The following is a 22,492-nucleotide window of genomic DNA, read 5'->3' as shown; positions in this document are numbered from 1 at the left end:
GTCTCTTTCTTTTGTGAAGCATTTGTATTCCAATCCCCTAATCTTTTGGAATTTAAATCAATGCTGATATGTTTGTACATATAAAAAGAGAGCTTTTTAATAGTTGGTAGTTTAGCCATTTAAAGAATTCTCGTCTCTCCTAAAAAGAGCTATTCTTGGAGAATCTAGTACTTATATTAAAGAGTACTGCTAGGGTATAGCATAACTCTGAGTCTCTCAGAGTCTTAAGAGCCACTATGTGTCCTTTGAAGTCAGAATGGTGATGAAGAACTGTAAAAAGTGCTAATAATTAAAGTCGGCTCTTGTTCTTCTAGGGTGAAGTAGGTGAAATAATTACATCCTTGCTGCCAGGAGAGAAGGGTGACCCAGGATTTCCAGGTCTTCCAGGGATACCTGTAAGTTCTGTAAAGTACTATTAGGCTGTGTTCTGTCAAAAAGATAACATGAAAAGTATTTGCATTACAGTGAAATTGGAATATTTGGTGCTAGGGGATCCATATGTTTATGTGGAGAAGCAGGGCTCACATTTAATGTACCTCTGGTTTATGGCTTGAGGGAAAGTAAGTGCTTCCATATTGCTCTTAATAGGGTGACCCCCAGAGGCCAGAAAGGTCCCCTGATCAGGAAAGTGGTATCCAGAAGACAACAGTAGTCACAGTTACTGAGTTGCTTCTCTATTTCCCCTCCCTGTTCCCCCTTCCTAGACATTCTCTGTATCAGTTCTGGAGTTCCCTTCCCTTCACCCTGAGGTAAAGCAAGTAACATCTGCCTTCCTGGGCTGTAGCCACTATTTTGGATGGTGGGAAGAGAGGGTACTGTCTCAGCTGTTCTCCTCATGTTGCATCTCCTGAACAGTGTTTCTGTTCTCCCAGCAGTCTTCTGTGAAAACAGCTAGTGACTCCGGGCCCTGTGCTTCCCCACTGAGCCATTCATTGCTTTAGTGGAAGAACAAGGGGAGCAGAAAATGAGTCTATCGGCCTGGACTGGACAGAAGCCAGAAACTCCCATTTCCTGGTACAGAGAAGCAAGCCCCAGGCTATTCTGACCAGACTAAGCCTGTTAGCATTTCTGTTCCTCTGATCTGTGCTTCCCTATTGTCTGTTTCTGGCTGGGAAGAATCACAAATACAAAGTGTTTTGTTGTTCTCTCTCAGTGCATGAAGAGAAAGAAAGTGCAAAAGTAGTTCAAAACAAAACAAAAAAGCATTCCCTTATCCAAGCCAAAGAGAGATATTGATGTTCAGAGCAGAACACTCCTAACACAATGTACACTCCTTTAGGCCTTTCCCCAAGGACAGATTGGTAGATTAGTGGTCAGCTACTCTGATTTGACGTGTATGGGGTGCCAGCTGTTGGGGTTTTTTGACCTTGAAGGTCTCGCTGTTTTTTTTTATAAAAAGGTGCCTCTCTCATAGTGTCCTCCACTTTCTCAACAGGGCCCACCTGGCTCCATGGGAATACCAGGTCCAGTTGGCCCTCCAGGGCCCCCAGGTTTGACGGTAAGTTTCTTTAACCTGTTACCCATATAGCGTTAAATGGGGCAGTTACTTCTTTGTTTCATATTCTCAGAGGCAGGTCAGTAAATTGCAGAGATCTTGGTAGTAAAGACTTGGTATGAAGACAACAGCAACCATGCATTCAGTTCACCCTGGAGCTGCTACTGTGCAGATTTAAATGTGATACATTTGAAACAGCCTGTTCCCAGAGTTCTATTTGCTTTAAATTGGGCTGAATCTTTGTGCAGGCTCCTTATTTGTGTGAAACCTGAGGGACAAGATTTAGCTTATTTAGACCAGAATGATTCTTTCCTTAATGTTTAATACCTGACTGTTTAATTTTGTTTGACATTCTCACTTAAAGGAAGAACTAGTTTCTCACATATTTGTGAAGCTAAAGGGCATGAGGAAGAGCTCTCAGAGGAAGGCAGAGTCAACATGAGTATAATGCACAGGAGTCAAAGTAGCAACATTGTTCTTTTTTGTTTTCCACAAGGGGGGCATGTAGAGTGCTTGGAAGTGACTTTGTTTTGGTTTTCTTTTTTAATAGGGACCTCCTGGTCCACCAGGGCTGCCAGGACCTAAGGTATTTTCTTTCCCTCATTGATAGTGGTGGTGGACTGTTTTGTTCTTCTTTCTGTTCATTTGTGACATCTAAGGGCTGATGAGTTATACTTTTTGCAGGGTAATATGGGTTTGAATTTCCAAGGACCCAAAGGTGAAAAAGTGAGTAGGTGATCATGATGATATTTTTGCTTATTACTTTCAAAATATTTATGCATGCTATTTTGGCTTGTATTGCCTGTAACAAACTGCCATCTTCTTGCACTTTAGGGTGAACAAGGTCTTCAGGGACCTCCAGGGCCACCAGGACAAATTGGAGAACAGAAGAGACCAAATGACATTGAGTTTCAGAAAGGAGATCAGGTGAGTGGGAAACTATATCCAACTACGATAAGCATGTGATCAAGCTGCAGCCTCTATTGGTTTGGCTCATATATACTGACATCCTGCTTACTGCAGAGGTTCTATTATTTTTCTCAAAGTACTGAATAATTCAGGCCTGAGTACTTTTCATTTAATAGAAGGCATGCCAGTCACATTAGCTCAGTTACTTCCCTTAGTAAAATAACTATTCTTAAGAAACTCCCTTAAAGGAAGTTCGTAGTAACAGTAAAAGCAGTTAAAATATTCTCATTCCTTGGAACACCCAGACTGCGCATATCAAAGCTGTCTGGGGATTCAGATCCCCATTAATCAACCAGCTGTGTCATCCATTGTGAATAAGTCTTTCAAAAATTTTAACTCAATTTCTTTTTTTCTTTTTTTTTTTCCCCTTCCCTCCCCTCCCCCTCCTTTTTTTTTTCATTAGTGATACCCCGAGATCTTTCTTCTTTGTGATCTGAATACAGTGCTTTTCCTGTTTCTGGCCTCTCAAAAGTAAATATCAAGCCATATTATGACAGTAAGCTCGAACCGTTGGTTTGATTTGTATGGATCCTTCCCCACTAATAAATGCCAAAAAGTCATTGGGAGAGTTGCCATTTTTCAAGTTATATTTTTTCCTTTCTTCTTCACTGGGGAACATTTCACAGTACCGTTTGATTCTGGGTGCCAGTCATAGACAGTCTGAGCAGCACCAGCAGGATCACGAGTTCCTGGATTTCACACTTTCTTCGAAGTTTTTGTGGTATTCTCAGATACCACCCTGAGTAATAGAAGAGTTGAGGTAGATATTTTGAGGCAAGAGTGGTGAGTGATTGTTTTTATGCTCTGGTTATTTTGCAAATGTCACCGTAGTAGCTGAGTTTTAAACTATTAGTTTCTTTTCCACCTTTTCATCTTGGGAAATGTGTCAGAGAATAACTCTTTGGTATGAAGCAGTATTTTATTTTGGCAGGATGTAAGACAATTCTGCCCTTCATCTTGATCAAAAGCATTTGTTACCCTCCCTTTTGGAAGAACAGTAGGGACTTCTAAGGCATTACTTAGACTATCCACTGGTGTACATTTGCAATGCACAGTCATCCTAGAAAGGTCTCAGTCTCTATTTTTGCCTCTGTTTTACCAGACAGTAGGACAGAAGGTAAAGAGCAGCACTGTGTGTCTTTACAGTTCTAAGAAAACACAAGGTGAGATTTTGACCACACTATAGTTCAAGCAAAAATTCATCTGGCTTTATTAGGGTCAGAGTAACTTGCTTCTGTCACCAGCGATCTCTGAAGGACTAATTATACTGGCATTAAGTTATATAAATGTACAAAATAAAAGCATTCTAACTACATTCCTTTTAAAGCACTAGGACTTACAAACACAGTCTGAGTGCATTGCCTTTGACCAACGTTAACAATGATTTCAAAGCTTAAAAATTTGTTTTTATTTCAAAAAAGGGTATGCTTGGTAGTACGCAATCAGTAAAAAATTTCAACATTACACTTATTTTTTTGTGGAATACACATGAAGTTCTGATGTGTACCTCCACCTATGATCTCTGACTGAAAAATCAAGCATATAGATGGGCTTGTAGAAGTCTGGGAGGCCTCCAAGAAAATAACAGAAACTCTGCATAGAAACCTTTTGTGGGTTTAGTAGCCTGTAACTTATTTTTAGGTTAATGGTGAAGAGATTTAAGAACTTGTACAAAGGTGTAATAAGGCAAAATAGAAACCCTAACCTTTTAACACAGTGATCCTGTGACACTTTTCTGATGAACATGCTATTGATCCTGATAGCGTCACAACTTCAGCAATTACCAGTCACCTAATGACTGTTGCTCCTGTAATTTCAGCAGGATCTGGCATTTGTTCTTTCTTTCTTTCCTTTTTTTCTTCCTTCTTTTTATTATTGTATAGCAGCTGCAGGCCACCAAACCAGCTGCAGTGCACGCAGGAGGCAGTTGTGTTTTAGTGGAGTGAATCATCTAAATAAACAGGATGAGCAGTTAATAAAATTTATAGATGCACTTGAAGTTCCGCACAAAGAAAGAATAAATATGATCCTTTACTGTTCAAAGTACTTGGAAATCTAAATGACAGCAAAAAAAGATTCTGTGTAAAAAAAAAACAATCAACTGAGCCACTAGGGAGTGATGGAGGCTTTAATCCTCTTTTTCTTTCTCCATGCTTGACAGGGTATTCCAGGTGATCCAGGCCCACCAGGACTTCCTGGGCCACAAGGCCCTCCTGTGAGTAGTCATCTTTTAGTTGTTTTTGTGTTGCATCTGTATGAACTGTAAATTCATTCTACTCTGGCTTGTGGGCTCAGTTTAAGATGATGTTTGTGTGTCCAGGGTCTTCCCGGTGGCGTAAAAGGTGAAAAAGGTGAGCAAGGAGAACCAGGCAAAAGAGTAAGTAGTCTGTTTAACCAAGCATTTATCTTTCCAATCAGTGTTATCTTTGAGAATTGAGCAAATGTTGAATTCAGGTGGGGCCATCAGCCTCTGGGTAAGAGATTTCTTTTTTTTTTCCATAACCTGGCAAACTAGTAGATGACGCATCTGATTCATGAAAGTGCTTCTAGCTGTGGATCTCTTGGTGCTTTCCAATAGAATTATCTACATGTAGATCTTGATTTTGGGGGCAGGAGAAAATAATCTGAATGATGTTATCTGGCTACGCGTGGAAATCTTCTTCAAAGTTGTTGAGCTGCTAGACTGAAGCAGCAGTTTTCCCTTTCCTTTTAGAGAGGGTCATCTTTCAGTTTGCTATGTACTGGGTTGCCAAGCAGCATGAGATTGGTATATATTTAAGCTGTTCTATGTAAACTCATTCTCAGTGGGTTTACTTGTGAGGTGAGTCACAAAACCAAGTCTCTGAACACTACATTAAGACCAAAAGTCCATTTGTTATTTCCCAAGAGGCTATTTCATTTTATGTGCTATCTGGGGAGGGGACGAGTCAGGATAGCTGCATCTAAGGATACCATAAGTCACCTTGTTCCTGTCTAGACTCAAATCCATCCTGGAATTTAAATTTACTTGGATATCACAACTCAGAAAAGCTGAGGAAGATCACAGAAGTGCTAAGAAATAGGATGAAAATAACATAGGCTGGACCAGCAAAGAAAAGTCAAGTTGCTACTAGCTCAAACATTCTGTGTTTTCAATTTCACAGCTACTGAACCCATAGTTTCATCAACATAATGGACACCTTTGAACACCAGAACACAAGACTTGCTCAGCTAAATTGGACAATATATAAATACTGCTTAGAAACATGTTGGTAATAGGTTTTCCAGTTTCCATGGGAAATAAATACAATGGAAACAAATGTTTGGTATTCTAGATAAAATTCTTCTTAGTTGCTAAGATTTATAGGAGGGCTTTGATTTGCCTTCTTTAAGGAACGTAATAAATGAGGCAGATTTACAAAGCCAAAATTCTCATTATATTTTGAGTTGTTTTTTAATTGTATTTTCCAAGTTGCTTCTCTCTGCAAAAGTAAATGGGAACCACATATATTTGCAAAGATCTGAAAGGATAAAAGTCCTGAGGGGATATGGCAGATGCCTATTGCTGAAAGCTTGTTTACCAATTATTTTTTTTAATTACTCTGAATTTGGGCATGTTGCATACTTAAAGTGCAGTTTAAGTTACTCTAAAACTGCCTTTTAGGGCTCCATATGATTCTGTGTGGCTCAAACCCATTTCAGATATACTTATAAAAATGCCAGTATATGTAATCAAACAGGTAGTTCCACAAATTCACAGGAAATCTTATAACCTCATTTTTGAGAATCAGAACTCATCACTAATAATAAAGAATTCACAAATCACATTATACTCCAATAGACTTTATCTGTCAGTTCTTACTATCAACTTCTCAATGTCCGAGAGTTGATCTTGGCACTGTGGTGAAACTTAATCACCTGTTCTAGTTATGTTCCAGCAGGTGTCCCCCATACATACTGCTTCTGTAATGCTAACAATAGAGTTCTATTTGTCTTAATGCAGTGAATGGTCTGGAAAAAAGTGGAGCTTGCACTACTTTTGTTGCAGCAATAGCAAATCTGTTCAGCAAGAATATATGGTTTTTAGAAGTCACTTTTTTGAGCAGAACTGCACTTTATATTTTTGTTGATACTATTCTTCAGGAAATGGCATTTGGTTTAAAGGAGAGTTTCAAACACAGAAATGTTTGTATTTCATTTCACTGGTCACATTATATTAATTTCCTAATTAAATGTAATGTTCTAGTGTTTAGGGAGTTAGGATCTGATTTCCAAATAAAGGATTTCTCTAATGTTAAAATAAACGAGGTTGTTAAACACAGTGAATCAGCAGTAGTTAACTGGAGATCATTTTGTGCTGTATTCACACAACATTTCTTTGAGACTTGTCATGGTTTTGAGCTCTGGTTTTCAACATGAAAACCTCAGTTTAGATAACTCCATTGATTATACTTAGTTGATGCCTCTGACATATTTGTCACAAGGACTGCATTCTAGAGAAAATTTGGTTTATTGAAAAATGAGAAATAAATAAAAATTTCCATAAGAATTCTTCACCACTGAAGCATTTTATTTCAATGTGTGTTTATGTCTTTGAAGGGAAAGCCTGGCAAAGATGGAGAACCTGGTCAGCCTGGTAGGGATGTGAGTAACTCATACATTTCTAATCTAAGCAGACTCCTTATAAGTTTTTCTTCTGATATGGAGAAGATCTGGGTGTGATTATCTTTCTCTTTTCTTGAAGGGTTTACCTGGTGGGCCTGGAATAAATGGTGCTCCAGGAAGAGATGGTGAAAAGGTATGCCAGGTTTTTTGTCATTATTGCTATAGTAGCTTGAAAATCTGCCATCGCTGAGTTCAGTTCTGGCTGAGTAGTAATTGAATTGCCTATGCTATTACAGTGTTGGGGAATATTTGCAATAACTTTCCTGTGTACCAATGCGCAGTGTAACAAATGCTCTTAATTTCATTGGTAGGGTGAAAAAGGTGACATTGGTCCCCCTGGTCCTCCTGGAATTGTAAGTTGCTGATCCTTTTCTTTCTGCATTTGGTTGACAGTGTTGTTTCATCATAGTTCTTGGGTGACTGTTAGTCCCACCTCCAGGTAGAACAATAATGGAACCAGTAAAGATTTCATATATTCACTAATAGAAATGATTGTTTCCTTCTTTCAAGGTAGATTCTGTGCTCTAGGATTTGCTAGGTTACAAACACAAGGCTAGACAATAACCTCAGACCAGCAGAAATTCAGTCAGCTTCACTGAAGTCTTTTCTGTTGGCTTGGCAGTAAAAGTGCTTCCTATTGGGGAGTGCGCTTTACTGGAATTTTACCTGGTAATTCAGTGGAGTAGGAAAAGCATCCTGCCATTCGTATAAGGTTTGAAGTATGTTGAACTTCTCCTCCCTCACATCTCTTTACTGTTGAGTGACTTTTTTCTTGGCAAGTTGTTTCACATGAACATGAAATATTTACAGGTCATTTCAAGACCAGGCATTGATGCAACAGTGGGACCAAAAGGTAGCAAAGGATTGCCAGGACTTCCAGGAGCCAAAGGGGAGCGTGGATTCTCTGGTAGGCCGGGCCCGCCTGGCTTGCCAGGTTCTCCAGGTAGGAGTACAAGCATTAAAATAAGTTGTACACTCAAATACATGGATGGATATTTAGCTTCACAGTCTTTTCACACTCCTTTTGACAGATGGACTGAGTAGAAAGTGAAAGCAGAACTATTTAGAGCTACCTTTGAGCTTGAAGTGTGGCCCTTAGCTTATGGGGATAATATGAGGAATACTGAACACTCATTGCCCCTGCTGTGGTGTACAGAAGGATGCTAATCATCAAGGCTGTCAAACACATACTAGCTTAATGGTCTGAGGGGTAATTAATCTCATATCACTTGCCTATAACATACATTATCCATTGATTACACAGAGAAAGTATTGTGTACCAGAAATCTGGCACCTGGCCATCAAACCTAGTCTCTGCTCTACATTGGCCAGTACTAAAGGAGGAGATGATTTGAGTCTACAATGGGAGCGAGCAGTGGCACCTGTATTTGCCTTATACATGCACAGAGAAGAACATTATGATTTTAATGTTACAGCTTGTAAATGTTCTTTTTTCCATCAGTAATTCCTTTCATTAGTTCTGTTGGGGGGGGGGGGGGGGTTCCTTCATAAATTTAGTTGTTGAGTCTCAGGTCAATTTTTCAAACAAAAATCTCTGAAAATGCAAAAGTGCATATGTCAAACACTGCACATCAACATGTAGTTTGATTCCATAACAGAACTGTTATGGAGTACTTACATGGAAATACACAGTCTTATCTGTAGCATGTTATTCTTCGTATACCATTGGCATCCTTGTGGAAAAGGGATTTAAACCTTTGAGCTATCAAGGAACTAAGTTCTTCCTATCTTAGGCATCACTACTGTTGGACCACCTGGCCCACCTGGCTTACCTGGTGAGAGAGGACAGAAGGGAGATCCAGGTTTACCTGGTGTTTCTATTCCTGGGCAACCAGGACTTGATGGACCACGAGGACCTCCAGGACCACCAGGTCCCCCAGGGCCACCTGCACCATCTGTTCCTCCTGGTAAGTGATAACCACATAGACCTCAAGTGAGCCCTACTGTGACTTACCTGTGAGATTCAGCTAGACTGGAGAAGAAATCTTGTCAAACTTGAGGGACCTTTGTGCTAACTCACATGATAATGACAGTCCTCCAGGGCCAAGGAGATTTGACCCAGATATACAAAATGAAGTATTTTTCCAATTTATGTTACATCCTATTTAATCCAACTAGTGAAAGTTACATTAAAATTTGTGCATAAAGCAGGAGGTAACCAGTTTGACATTGTCTTGAGTAAATTTAGCTTTCATGATATGATATAATAAATGATTGGAGGGACTATGCCCTAGTAAGAGTTGTGACACCAGGAGAGTCAAAGGAGTCATTTTTCACAGAATTCCAGTTTCATTTCTTAAATATTCTAGTGTGTCAACCACACAAAATTAGCTTGGGAATGGACGCTTTGTATGAAGGCTCTTAGCTCCTTTTTGGTATATAGGAAGTAGGGAATAGGAGGTGGAATATGAGAACTGGAAAGCTGTAGTGGAGTGGGGCTAACGTGGTTCAGGGAGGAATTTAGTACCTAGATGGCATTGGCATCTTAAGTCCCCTCGCTGATGATATCTCATACACTTGCTTTTATGATACGAGGCTGAATAGCAGAATGTAGTGTAGAGGTGGAATTGCGTAGGCTGTGGGAAGTAGTGGGAGATACTTGAGGTTGTAAAGGAGAACTGATGATTGTTGTGTAACATCACTGATTGTTTCCTTTTAAGTTTGTATTACATTGGTGGGTTTTCATTAGCAATCCTCTGTCTGAATTGCCAAAATGTTTGGTCTGTAATTGTGTGGGTATACTAGAATATCCACACAAATACTAGGAAGTACATTTTTGTACTGAATACACGTATTCGGTGCTGCTGTCAGTCTAACACAAATTGATCATGAAACCTCTCCCAATTCTCCTTAGGTGAAGGGTTATGTGAGCAGGGGCCACCAGGTCCTCCCGGAATTCCAGGACAACAAGGCTTTATGGGGGAGCGAGGCCAAAAAGGTGCAGTGTCATGGCTATCTTGTTTTTTCTCTTTTTGTTAAAACTTCTTTAAACAATGTAAAGCCTGTATTAAATAAGGATAAACAGTAGGGTTGAGTGCAGGTATTTTCTGTTTCTGAGTAAGAAAGCTGTTTTGTTTGGGAATAGGATAGTCCCTCATCTAGTGTTAAAGCACAGGAATCTCGAAGTGGCTGAGGGTACAACCAAAGCTAGGGCCTAGCATGGATCATGATTAAAGTAAAATGGAGCTTCAGGTTTATGTGTACCTCCTAGGTAGATAGAAACAAAGTGCTTTGTAACAGCAGTTGCCAACTCTATGTGAAGAAGCTTTATATTTACTTCATGAATAAATTTGACATTTTTTTATGGAAAGCAACATTGAAATTATAAATGCAAGATTCCTAATTTGAGTTGGTCAATCTACAATGAGTTTGTTTGTTTGCTAAACAAAAGAAAGACGTCTTTAATGTGTGTCCTTGTTTCCAAAAAGACAACCTTGCAATGAGGATGGTGATATAGGTAAGTGAGAATCTTTTCCTAGCTCAACCATGGACAGCCTAGATGACTTTGGGCATCTCACTTAATTTTGTACTCCTTTCAAACAGAAGTCCTTTTTTCCTCATGGAGATTGTAAGGATTAATTAATTAACCTAAATGAAGTGCTTAAATACTAGATTGACAAATGTCAGAAAAGTCTGTGTGTGAAGGAAAGTCCTAACCTTCCTGAAACCATTCTTTTTTTTTTCTTTTTTTTTTAAATGAAATAAGTTTAGTCTATTGTCAAATCAATGAAACATTCCCAGTATTTATTTTGCACTCTTGGAGTTTAATTAAAGTTTGGGATTTTGATGTACATGTTTTAGAGTTGTAGTTTTGAAGTGTCAAGTACCTGCTTTAGAAGAGGACTCTTTTGTTGAGGAAAAAAAGTCCAGTTTTATTTTTTATTATTGAAAGCATTTTTTTTTGTTTTCATTTCTTTTGCACTATCCTAAATAAATTCTAATCATATCTGATATTGGTTGTCTGACTCCTAGCAACCAAAAAGCTTCAGTTTGGATTTCACAAGGGAAACCTTCTAATATTGAAGTGATCATATAATTACATAAAATAGTCATTTTAGACTTGGTATTATAGATCAGTAGAAGGAAAACAATTGCTGTTGTGTTCAAGTATGCTTTTTCAATGCAAATCTTTTTAGGTGATCAAGGAGACACATGCTTCAATTGCATAGGAACTGGAGTAACTGGGCCTCCTGGGGAGAGAGGACCACCAGGACCTCCAGGTAGTCCAGGTAAGGCTGTAGTCTTCACTATTTTGCTTAATATATTCCATAAAGTCATTTTTGTATCTGAGTATCTGTGTATAATGCTAATGATATATCTGTGTATTGTTTAAAAAAATTCGGATGCACAGTTGCCGGCTCCAGTATATAGTTGGTGCATGTCCTTTTTGCACAATTGGGGAGTGTTAGGAAGAAACAGGCTGGATATGTGCAAAACAATCACTCATTTTTTTAAATCTAGTCTTTCAAAACAAAAATTATCAAAGACAGACTTGCAAGCATTCTGCATATTGAAGGTTTATGGTTTATTTAACTGAAAGGGAGAAATTAACTTTTACTACTTGCTAATCCTGAAATGATAGAGGAGCTGGAGCTTTTAAAAAGTGTGACATTTTTTTGACACTACTGATTTAACTTAGATTTGCAAATTTTGTTCTGCTCAAATAAAATCAAGCTTTCAAAAAAAACAACCAGACTAAACCTTGCCTGGTTTTAAAACAACTTAGCTATTATCTTATGCAAACAGCATGCTTGATATTTACAGCTTCTACAGTTTTATTGTTGCTTTTATGTTTTTCTGCACTACTCAGGTTCTCCTGGTTTTCCTGGACCAAAAGGTGAAAAGGGGCTTCCTGGATTAACTGGCCTTGTAGGGCCACCAGTAAGTGGTGGTGTTATGCTCTGGTGGGAAAATAGTGTCTCATTTGTCTTGCATGTTTGGTAGATCTGTGCACAGCAGATATGAATTCTTGTTTAACATTTCTTTTTTTGCCCATAACTAGCTTGAATGCATAATTCTTATATCTTATAAATATATATAATAATTAATAAATCATATATATATGAAAAAATATATATCTTATAAACTCAGAGAGGGACTGAAAGAAAAACTAAAATGCCTTTGTTTTTTTCTTTTCTTTTTTTTTTCTTCCCCCTCAGGGATTTCCAGGGTCCCCAGGTGCTCCTGGGAGACCTGGTCCTAAAGGAGACCCAGGGGATGTCCTGACTTCACCAAGAATGAAAGGTGACAAAGGAGACCCTGGCTTCCCAGGACCTCCGGGTCTTCCTGGCATAGATGGCACTCCTGGACGAGATGGACTGCCAGGTCTACCTGGGCCTAAAGGGGAACCTGTGAGTTCCATTTTATGCTGTCTTTGATTGGACAGATGTTTTGGGAAGACCTGGATGTATTTGACATAGTGCTGATAAGAGGACTGACATATGCACTTTTTTATGAATGTGACTAACACTAATTCTCTTCAGTAGGTGCCAATCTAGTGGTGACATAGAGAGGTACTCCATGAATCTGTCAATGCCCCTAAAAATAAGCTGAGGCTTCTCTGGAGTAGTGTCAGATGGTCCTTTCTGCCATTGTCTACATTTCACCTATGCAGTGTGAAGAATTAAGTAGCCAGGTTTAGTCCCTATCTCTACCATGTTAGTAAGATGTAGGCAGCTAATGGCCTTGAGACCTACAAGGATGGAAACTGCCAAAGAGTTTCAAAACAGAAGCAATGAAAAACTTTAGTCCTTTGCTAGGAAAGTGCCTCTTTCCCATTCTGCTCTTCCTTTTTTCAGGGCAGTGTTGCATTCAAAGGAGAGATGGGTATTCCAGGTGATCCAGGAATACCAGGTCTTCCTGGAGACAAAGGACTTCCTGGACCTCCTGGTTTTGGTCCACAAGGTTCACCTGGTGAAAAAGGCATCCAAGGTGTATCAGGCCGTCCAGGGCCTCCTGGAGTTCCTGGTGAGTTGGTCTCTCTGTGCTATAGAATAAAAGCTGTAAAATCAAGTTTTATCCTTTTGCTCCAGATAGTTGTCAGAACATAATGCTGCTTTTAAGTTTTTCCCAAAGGCATTGTAAGACCTGGTATTTATAAGCTCCCTTATTGAAGGTCATCACAGAATCGCAAGTGAGCAGAATGTGCTATGTTACTATATGTTACTCACACTTCTGCTGTGACCTCTGGAGAAGCTCCTCCTTCTCCACTGACTATAGTGGAAATGTATTGTAACTACCATCTGGCTTATGCTTAACAATACTGCAACTACAACAGGTTTTGAAAACAAGGGTTTGCTTTGAACAAGTTTGCTTTTTTTACGTTCTTGTCCACTGCACAGATCCCGATCAAGTTGTGCTAGTGTCAGCTATGGAAAATACTATCTGCATGATGGTACCTAGGAGAAAGCTAGAAAAAAAAAACATTTCAAGAAAACTGTCTTAACATTAAACAATGCTTCTAAGCCTGTAAGTGCTGTATGCGGCTCAGAGGCAGATAGCCTATAGGGTAAAGCGTTGCTGGTGTTTAAGTTCTTTGTAAGCTTGGGATGTGGCTAGCATCTTTTTCTGCTCAAAGAAAAACAGAAAAGAAACTCCTACTGAGTTATACATATTTCTTCTTTTTGGTTTTAGGTCCAAAAGGTGACCCTGGCCAGACTATTACAGAGCCAGGAGTTCCTGGCCCCCCTGGTCCTCCAGGAAGAAATGGTGACCCAGGTCTTCCAGGTAAAGCAGCAACTAGATATCCAGGGAATTCCAAGAGCTTTTTATTCTGACTGATTCTTGATAACTATGTTGATTTTCTTCTTTTTACAGGAGATCCTGGTCAGCCAGGTCAGCGCGGCTTACCAGGCATCCCAGGTGCAAAGGGAGAGCCAGGTATTCCTGGCATTGGACAACCAGGCCCACCAGGCCCAAAAGGTGTGTTTACAGCCATGTTACTGTATTGTACTGGCTGGAAGAGGGGACGTAGACAGTTGTGTCTCTTTGCTTTTTTCCTAGTGAGTTGATTTCTGTCTCTCAAATCCTTTAAAAAATGTTGGTCTTGATTTTATACATCTTTATAATAGTTTCAGAAGTATCAGGAAAAAAAACTGCTGAGCTCTTATTCCTCTGTTCACTGAACTTACATTTTTCAGTAAACCAAGGGCACAGAAGTAAATGTAAATCTTTGGGAAATGATGAACGTTTGAGCTTGAATCAATAAATGATCTCTGAATGCTGCCTCAAGATGTTTCAGATGTGAACTGTTCATAATTTTTATTAGAGCACACAGCATGGGGAGTTGCCCTCCTCTGAGAGGAGTCCCAGAGATCCTCTGTGGCAAAGACTGTATACTCAAAAGTTCTCTCAGCCAAATGAGTACCCCTCAAGTATGCTTGAGCTAGCACAGAACCTCTTTTCAGAGATTACTTTTCATGGGCCCTAAGCATTTCTGGAAGAGTTGTTCTAATGCTTTCTGGTGTCCCCTCTGCTGCCCTAACCTCCATGTCTTGTGTAGGTTTCCCAGGGACTCCAGGCCCTCCCGGAGCTCCAGGAACTCCAGGTCGCCCTGGTCTAGACGGACCTCCTGGACCACCTGGTTTCCCAGGACAGAAGGTCTGTGTTTGCTTGTTTAATACAAAAATTCACTTTCTTAGAGGTTCTTCTGTGGCAGTGGGAAGTTGGTGGGGAGGATTTCACCTCTTGTTGTCAGCTTCTGATGGCGGGGAAGTCACATTCTCTACTTGAGGTTTGAGTGAGGGTAGGAAAAAAGAAATTGAACTCTAAGAGGGTGGGCATTTTTCTTTGTTACTTTAACATTTTTAGGGGAGGCTAAATTCAGAAAAAACCCTTTTAAAAAATTTGTTAATTTGTTACAGGGGGATCGTGGATTTGGAGTTCCAGGACCGCCCGGACCCCCCGGACCACCAGGCACAAAAGGAGTTCAAGGACCTAAGGGTGACCCTGGCTTCCCAGGAAACCCTGGTCTCCCAGGACGGGCAGGTTTTGATGGAACTCCAGGGCCCAAAGGTATGGAGAACCTTCCCCTTTTCTGTTCCCTATGGAACTTGAAAAAATGTAGATGTGGTGGGAGTCATATGGCAGTTAAATACAAGCAGTGCTGACTTTAGAGCAATTACTTCAGGGTCCATTTTTCCACATCAGACACACCTGTGTAAATGGAAACTTGTGTTCTCAAAAGACAAGCAAGCAAGGGAGTAAATACCAATCTGTGGGTTAGTATCTGAAAGCCTGTATTCTAAAGACAAATCCTGTTAACGTGTGGGTAAAACTTTTTCAATAGAATAATTGTCGTTTAGATGCACTGTGCTTCAACATGCAGAGGGTTAGCAATTCACAAATTCCTGCTGTTAATCATTGTCTGTATTGAACTGCAGAGCATGCCTGGTTTGCTGGAGAGCATCTGTTGAGTTACATGTGGATTATGATGCAGTAACATGTCTCTGTGTAGCCTATAAATGTAAACTGCATGCATTCCACATAGAGTTGAGGACAAATCTCGGGCTTTCAGAAATAGCCTCTGAAGAGTGTTTTTTCCTGTGCTAGATCCATATTTGTTTGCATGCAAGGATGAGATTTCAGGTACAACATGCAGGCACTCTGCTTCTGAAAGCAAGTATCTCTGAAGAGTTCCCTATTTAACTAAATGAGAGTGCTCTTTTAGGTGACCCTGGACCAAGTGGACCACCAGGACTCCCAGGCCCACCAGGCATCCCCGGCATTGGTGGTCAAGGTCCACCTGGATCTCCAGGACCTCCGGGTCCTGTTGGCCCCCCAGGTAAAACTTGCATGAATTGTACCCTTAGGTTATTTCTGGCATACACCAAGCAGGTATACAGGACACTGAAGGTCCCACTGAACAAACAGGCAAGGAAAGACAGACACCTCATGTCTATTAGCTTGGCTGTTTTGCCAGTCAAGTGGGCAAAACTTGGTACATCATGTTTTTTACTGAAATCAGAAGTGGAACTACATTCAGCCCTGCCATTTGCACAACTTAGAGAGGTCTCAAGGGTGTAAAAGCCCACTTTGGAGATGACTTGCAGCCTCAGCAGAAATTCTAGAAAGTGCTGTGCACAGATAGTGACAAAATCTCTTGTGAAGGGGTTTATCACAATACTCTTCAGGACAAGACAGAAGGGAGCACAATGTCAGTGCAGAGGTTTTGGGATTACAGAAGAGGAGGAAAGCTGCCTTTAGCTGCTTGTACTGTGCTGTCATTACGTTGCTTTCAAATAGCAAGATGGTCTTTAAATTCCAAAGCAATTATCTAGCTTACCAAACTGTATTCCAAATTCACTGGGTGAGAGGTATTTTTAAATAAATTTTTTACATTGTTATCTAGAAAATTAATTTCTGGTTTGGAAAAAAAAGCAGACAAACTTAATCCCATATACAATGCTGTTTGTCCTCCCTCTACTTACATGGTGAATGCAAAATCAAGGGATTAATTCAGGTTCTCCCTGATGTGGCTAGGCACTGGTTGGTTTTTTTCTCCCTGAATGGAAGCACAATTTAACTCAGTTAATGTGGAAAGGAAGAAAGCATGAGTATTCAAAACTAGCTCGTTCATTAGTTTGTAGAGGAGAAAATGTTCTCCAAGTAGTGACATGATACTGTTTTAACAAAAGTCTGTTAGTAAAAGGTCATACACATTCATCTTGTCATAAGCACACCTGCAAAAGAGCTTTAGAATTCCTCTTACAGAAATCTCTGAGTTCTGGAGTTCATGATTCCCCTGCACACATCTTTTCTGCAAAACCAAGAAGTTTTATGAGTCCTAGTAGGTGTAAACTAGATTGACAAAGTAGAATCTAAGGATAGTGAAAATTAGGAATATGTGTCTGAAGGGAGTTTGGTTTCTTTTGTCTAAAATGACTGGTGACTGATGAAGATAAGAACTTGTTCCATCTCTGTGCACAAAGGGTACATGTGCAAGCATGCACATCATTCTATTCACAGAGTTTGTTTAGGGAAATTCCTTTTCCCCTTCATTCAGTGAATGGGCTTGCTGTGCACCAACTCCTGATGTTGCAAAAGTGTGGCAGTCACCACAATGAGAACGTTCTCTGGGAACTTGAGCATGCCTGCAGCTGAAACACTTCACAACCCATCTGGTTCTTGCCATGCCTGTACGACTGTTTACGTTTCGTGTTCGTGAGCTGCACTTTTTGTTTGTGTTTTGAATGTGTTTGTATGCCAGCACTGGGATTGGCATTGTTCACAATGCATGCTGAAAAATTCATGGCCCACTGTAAGAGCATGGATCACAGATTGGTTGATTATGTTCAGTTCTTTATGAACTGTAAGCTGAAATTCAGCAAAGTGCTTAACTTTTAGTAGGCAAGCACTTGAGTAAGTCGGCCCGTGGAGTTTGAGTTCTACTCACATACATGAAGTGTGGGTCATGTTTAAGTATATTTTTTCACAAGGTTCCCAGTGGGGAAAGGAAGGTGTGGTCACTGCACCAACAAGCCTTGAGTGTGTCCAGTATTAAGAGCTAGGGACAGATGGGGTCTGGACTATGTGCACAGAGGTTACCTGAGCCGGCAGGTGGGTCCGCTGCCTGGCGTACTGTGCTTACTATACTGTCCTGAACCTGTGGTTGCACTTGAGGCTGAACTAAAACAGAAGGCAACACAGGTGTGTATTTGGGGTGAGGAATGAGATTTATTAGTATGGGTTTGAATGTTTCATCCAATGCATGTCCTTTTGTCTTCCTGTAACATCTCTTCTAGCCAGAATTAGCCAGAATTTGATTTCACGTGATCACGGATTTATTCTTCAAAATACCAATTTTGACAAATGCACAATTAGTACTAGAATTGGTAGATTTGAAATGCTTATATTTTTGCTCTTCCTGTCTGTACTGACTAATCATTGTGGCTACTAACAGCATGGTGGCTCTGAAATCTAGTGCATGGTTGAAGGTCCCACTTGAGAAGTCCTTGTTATTTCCCTTTGCATTGCTATTTCTCTGTTCTGTGCTGAATGCCTTACATTACCATCTCCCATCCCTTGTTTGTTTTACTAGACTGTTTTGATTCTGTTCCTTTATGCAACATTAGGGTAAAGTTGCTGGGGCTCTGTTTTTCAGGTAATTTGGAAAATTCTTGAAAGGATTTCCCTGTTCAGAATTTCCTTTCTCTGCACCACCATTACTTCAAATAGGTTGCAGTAACTCAACCTTCTTCTTTTTTTGAATATGTAATAAATTACTTTAGAATTTATCGTGTTGCCTATATTGTTCTAATTATGATATGGTTACATTTTTGAGAACCAGAAATTCAATTAGAAGTCATTTCTATTTTTAAAAGTATCTTTACCATTCTAGATACGGAGTTTGTCCTATTATTGGGCTACATATATATATATTCCCCCCCCCCTTGCTGATAGAGACCCCTTAAGCACAGAGAATGTGTGGTTCCTATCCATCCTCTGGTACTGTTTTTTTTCTCTGCAAAGTAAGCAGTTCCAGGCACATGACAGCATAGTTTAATGCAGTGATAAGCTGCTGCCAAAGGGGACCATGCTTATCATTAAATAAATGGAAGTCTATAGCCTATGCTGTCAAGAAAACTTGATCTGCCTTTTTAGTGTGCAGAGAGCACTTCGTGACATCACTCCTAAACTTGTTCCTGCAGTCGAGAGCAGGGGTCACCATTACAGAGTTAGAGAGTAACACTGCTTTTTAGTTAATTTATGAGATTTTGGCATGGTGTTGTCATAATCTCAGTAGACTATGCTAGGGCATGGAACATGCGATATACTATCTCTGTAGGTGTAACAATGTAAATTTGCATAATAGAACTAAAAGAATGTGGAAAAAATATTTAGAGGGTTTTTGTGTTTTAAAGAAGCATCTTTTGAAAATCCCTATTTGAAGGGCTTTACCAGAATGTGATGCACATCAACAAGAAGCTTGGTAGGGTGTACATTGGTGTTCAGAAGGTGTCCAAGCCAGTATCTAGTAATCACAGTCTTGTGTAAGAAACAGTTCAGAAAAACCTTGTTCCCCAGTTGTGAAGAGAATAGTAGAAAAGTAGAGAGGGAAAAATAATTTTATTTTTAAAATATACCATCAATATTTGAAAATATCTCACTGAGTTTCTTGTTTCTGCATACAGTGGTGGCTGCATTTTGAAAAGACTTCCAATTTTCGTTGCAGTCTGGTTTCTCTTAACTGCATTAGTGTTGTATTCTTTGTACTTAGATCTGGTTTTGGCAACTGTAGGGTAGATTTTTTTCTTTGTTCTAATCTGTATGTGCTTTATTTTGTTTCCTAACTTAACGACTACTACAACTCCTTACTGCTACCTGTCTCAACTTCCTGATGAGCTCTAACTCGTTGGTTTTTGAACCTCAGGTTCCCCAGGTACTGTGGTTTCTTTACCAAAGCCTTTCTTAACCTCAGATTTAAGAATAATCCTTTTTTGTCATCTACATTTCCAGAGTGAGCATATACTGATACAGTGCACAGGAGGGAAGCAAGCACTGCTTGCTTCAGCAGTGCCTCAAGCTCGGTATCATTAGCATTAAACAGTCCTAAGCATATTTTGACAATTCATATTTTTCATTCAGGGAAATGTAATGCAATGCAGGATTTTGCTGTCCTTCAAAAATATTCAGCTGATGTTATCTTAGAATGTAGTAAAATTGACTCATTAATGGAAATATAGTTGTAAGAATCTCAATGCTTAATGATAAAATACAAACCAGTCTGATCAATCTTGGCTTTTTGTTTTATTAATCAGACTTAAAGGGTTGTTGAAGAGAGTTGTTGTTTTCCTTTTGAGATTTTTTTTGAATTGCATTTGCTACAACTTGGTAAAGTTTTAGTAATGCTTCTTTTCAGGAGAACATGGCCTTTTAATATGTGGAAGCCATTAAAAAATATGAAGAATTGCAGGGTTTTCATCAGTGCTAGCAACAGACTGCAGATAAAACTTAGCTATTCCTACAGTACTACGCCCAGACACACATATCTCAGCCTTGCCTTACTTTTTGCTAAAAGATTGTGTCTTAACGATGTTGTCTAGGGTTGCAAGGCATTCCAGGGGAGAAAGGGGATCCAGGTCCTCCAGGCTTCGACGTTCCTGGTCCTCCAGGTGACCGTGGAGCCCCAGGATATCCAGGACCCCCTGGTCTCCCAGGGCCTCAGGGTTCACCTGGACCACCTGGCCGGGATGGAATACCTGGATTTCCAGGTAAGTTCACATTTTTTACCTGCGGACAAAGACCAAACTGTAGTTACAGGTGGGTGCTCTTTATGCTTGGGCATGCTACCTTAATGAGCTTCAATATTTATCCTATCCATTTAAAGTTGGATACATGTAACCATTACCTCTCATACTTTTAAAAAAAAATCATAACAAAATTCATTGCATTAAAATCCTTGTCATCTCTCTACTTTTCCCTGTAACTTGATTCAAATATTTTCCATGTTATTCTGTTTCATAACTTTCAAATGTGACTTTGATCATCATTGTTAGGACACTTTTCTAATTTATTTTGTGATTATTTTTTTTTCCTAGTCACTGGTACAATTTAGAAATAGCATTTGTAATTACTTCCTTTAAACAAATTCTATCAATTGGATCCAACACATAGTTTTAACTTCCTTATTCTGTGTGTTGGACTATTCAGTTACTATAGTCTGTTCTACCTTCTGCAATAGAAATCTCAAAAGTGAATTTTGAGAATCTCTCTCTTCAGATAGAGGGGACGATACAAAAGATTCTAGAAATAGTGTATACCTAATTGTCTTTTTGGCTTTCAATAAATTCAGGTTTGCTTTCAAACAAGTATTTATGTTTCAAACCAGGGAACTAAACTTATTGGAGGTATACATTTTCTTTCTACCATAAAAAACAGGGAAGTAAAAGTTGGGTACTGATAGGTTGTGAGTTTTTGTTCAGAATGACAATGGTGATTCAATGCATTTAGGTGCCAAAGGTGAGATGGGCGTCATGGGAGCTCCTGGTCCTCCAGGGCCTCCAGGAACTCCTGGAAGAAATGGCCTGCCTGGTTTGAAAGGTAATGTTTGTTTTGTCCGCCCCTGAAGATAATGCAGAATGCTGTTTTCAGTGTTCTGTGTGGAAAGAGGTTTTGTAATACTAACATCTAGATCTTCATTGCTGGGATCTGCTTAGGTTGTCTTCTTTTGACAGTGCTGATGTTCAGAATTGCTTTGCAGTTTTAAGCCATAGCATTCAGTCACTCTTTTTTTGATTGATGTCATGACATGTTAACTATTTTTAAAACATTACCTTTGGATTGATGGCATTGAGGTAGGGCAATATTTCTGAAATATGTTGTAAAGTCTGCTTTAAGCCAGAGAAAGAAGAAAATCAGCAGCTTTGGGTAATGGAGTCATGCAGAATCAACTCTATAGATATCACAGAGAAACTATTCTATCTACATTTTCCCAACCCCCTTGTTGGAGATGAATTTTGAAAGATTTTGGTAGAAGAAAAACCCACTCATCTCCCCAGAACAAGGAGGCTGTGAATCCAAAGCTGCTGTAGCTGTTGCAACTCCTTTGTGCTAGTGGCACAGTGTAGTAGGGCTCTGGGAGCTCTCTCGATGTAGATCATACAGACAGCTGCTGCTTCTGAGGTGGGCTGGCCAGAGCTGACAGACTGCAGCATACAGACCTCCCCACGCAGGCCACTCTCTCAGCTTTGTTCCAGGGCTTAAGATGCTGTGGAGAACCTTGCATAAACTGACTGATCATTTAGTGAATTCCAACTTCATGAATAAATCATGACTCCCTATGTAAGAAAAAGCATTACAAATATATTAGCCTACCTTAAGAATTATATTTTTTTTCACTTTTGTTGTCTGTACCTACTGTAGGTAATAATGGATTGCCTGGCCCACCAGGGCCTCCTGGACCAGTAGGACAGAAGGGCATCAAAGGTGAAGCAGGCCTGCCAGGTCCACCTGGAAAAGTTGATCCGAAACAGCTAGGAGCAAAAGGAGAAAAAGGCGAGCCAGGTGTTCCAGGTACAGAACTTTGCATGAGGGTCTGGGGAGGTGGCTTGTCCTCTACAGAAAACAGTGACCTGTAACTGAATCCATTACAGTACATTCTTGCTTACAGAAAAAAATAAAGGCAGAATCTAGAGGTGGCTTAAGGTTCTCTGATTTTAGGCTTTTTTCTTAAGTGGTTCTATGACCAAGTTACTCTGTATGGTTAGTTTGCAATGTCCTTGCTCATTAACTGTTACTGTTATTTGGCATATGGCGATATTGTAATAGTACTAAGGTGCTTTCAGCGGGATTACGATTCAGTCTTCTAGGTATTATTCCTAAGTGTGATAAGAGATAGTTGTCATGGCTGCTCTGCTGGTTGCA

The 22,492-nt window shown here is 39.8% G+C and overlaps 1 protein-coding gene across 2 annotated transcripts in view; it reads left to right on the top strand.

The window, feature by feature from the left end:
* COL4A5 (collagen type IV alpha 5 chain) overlaps positions 1-22,492 on the top strand; it is an 87,644-nt gene that overhangs the window by 41,570 nt on the left and 23,582 nt on the right. For both annotated transcript variants that reach the window (XM_049827810.1, XM_049827811.1), the window contains exons 9-33: positions 315-395; positions 1,436-1,498; positions 2,046-2,081; positions 2,180-2,221; positions 2,330-2,422; positions 4,626-4,679; positions 4,785-4,841; positions 7,043-7,087; positions 7,188-7,241; positions 7,420-7,461; positions 7,919-8,051; positions 8,863-9,036; positions 9,984-10,067; positions 11,266-11,358; positions 11,940-12,010; positions 12,289-12,480; positions 12,928-13,096; positions 13,763-13,855; positions 13,946-14,050; positions 14,631-14,728; positions 14,992-15,142; positions 15,798-15,911; positions 20,173-20,340; positions 21,080-21,169; positions 21,992-22,141. In XM_049827810.1, coding sequence (XP_049683767.1) covers positions 315-395; positions 1,436-1,498; positions 2,046-2,081; positions 2,180-2,221; positions 2,330-2,422; positions 4,626-4,679; positions 4,785-4,841; positions 7,043-7,087; positions 7,188-7,241; positions 7,420-7,461; positions 7,919-8,051; positions 8,863-9,036; positions 9,984-10,067; positions 11,266-11,358; positions 11,940-12,010; positions 12,289-12,480; positions 12,928-13,096; positions 13,763-13,855; positions 13,946-14,050; positions 14,631-14,728; positions 14,992-15,142; positions 15,798-15,911; positions 20,173-20,340; positions 21,080-21,169; positions 21,992-22,141 — 2,452 coding nt within the window. The remainder of the gene's footprint in view (positions 1-314; positions 396-1,435; positions 1,499-2,045; positions 2,082-2,179; positions 2,222-2,329; positions 2,423-4,625; positions 4,680-4,784; positions 4,842-7,042; positions 7,088-7,187; positions 7,242-7,419; positions 7,462-7,918; positions 8,052-8,862; positions 9,037-9,983; positions 10,068-11,265; positions 11,359-11,939; positions 12,011-12,288; positions 12,481-12,927; positions 13,097-13,762; positions 13,856-13,945; positions 14,051-14,630; positions 14,729-14,991; positions 15,143-15,797; positions 15,912-20,172; positions 20,341-21,079; positions 21,170-21,991; positions 22,142-22,492) is intronic.

This window comes from Accipiter gentilis, chromosome 24 (genome assembly GCF_929443795.1).
Source record: "Accipiter gentilis chromosome 24, bAccGen1.1, whole genome shotgun sequence".
NCBI classification, from domain to species: Eukaryota; Metazoa; Chordata; class Aves; order Accipitriformes; family Accipitridae; genus Astur; species Astur gentilis.
The sequence above is the reverse complement of the archived record's forward strand: the minus strand, read 5'-3'. Positions and strand labels throughout refer to the sequence as shown.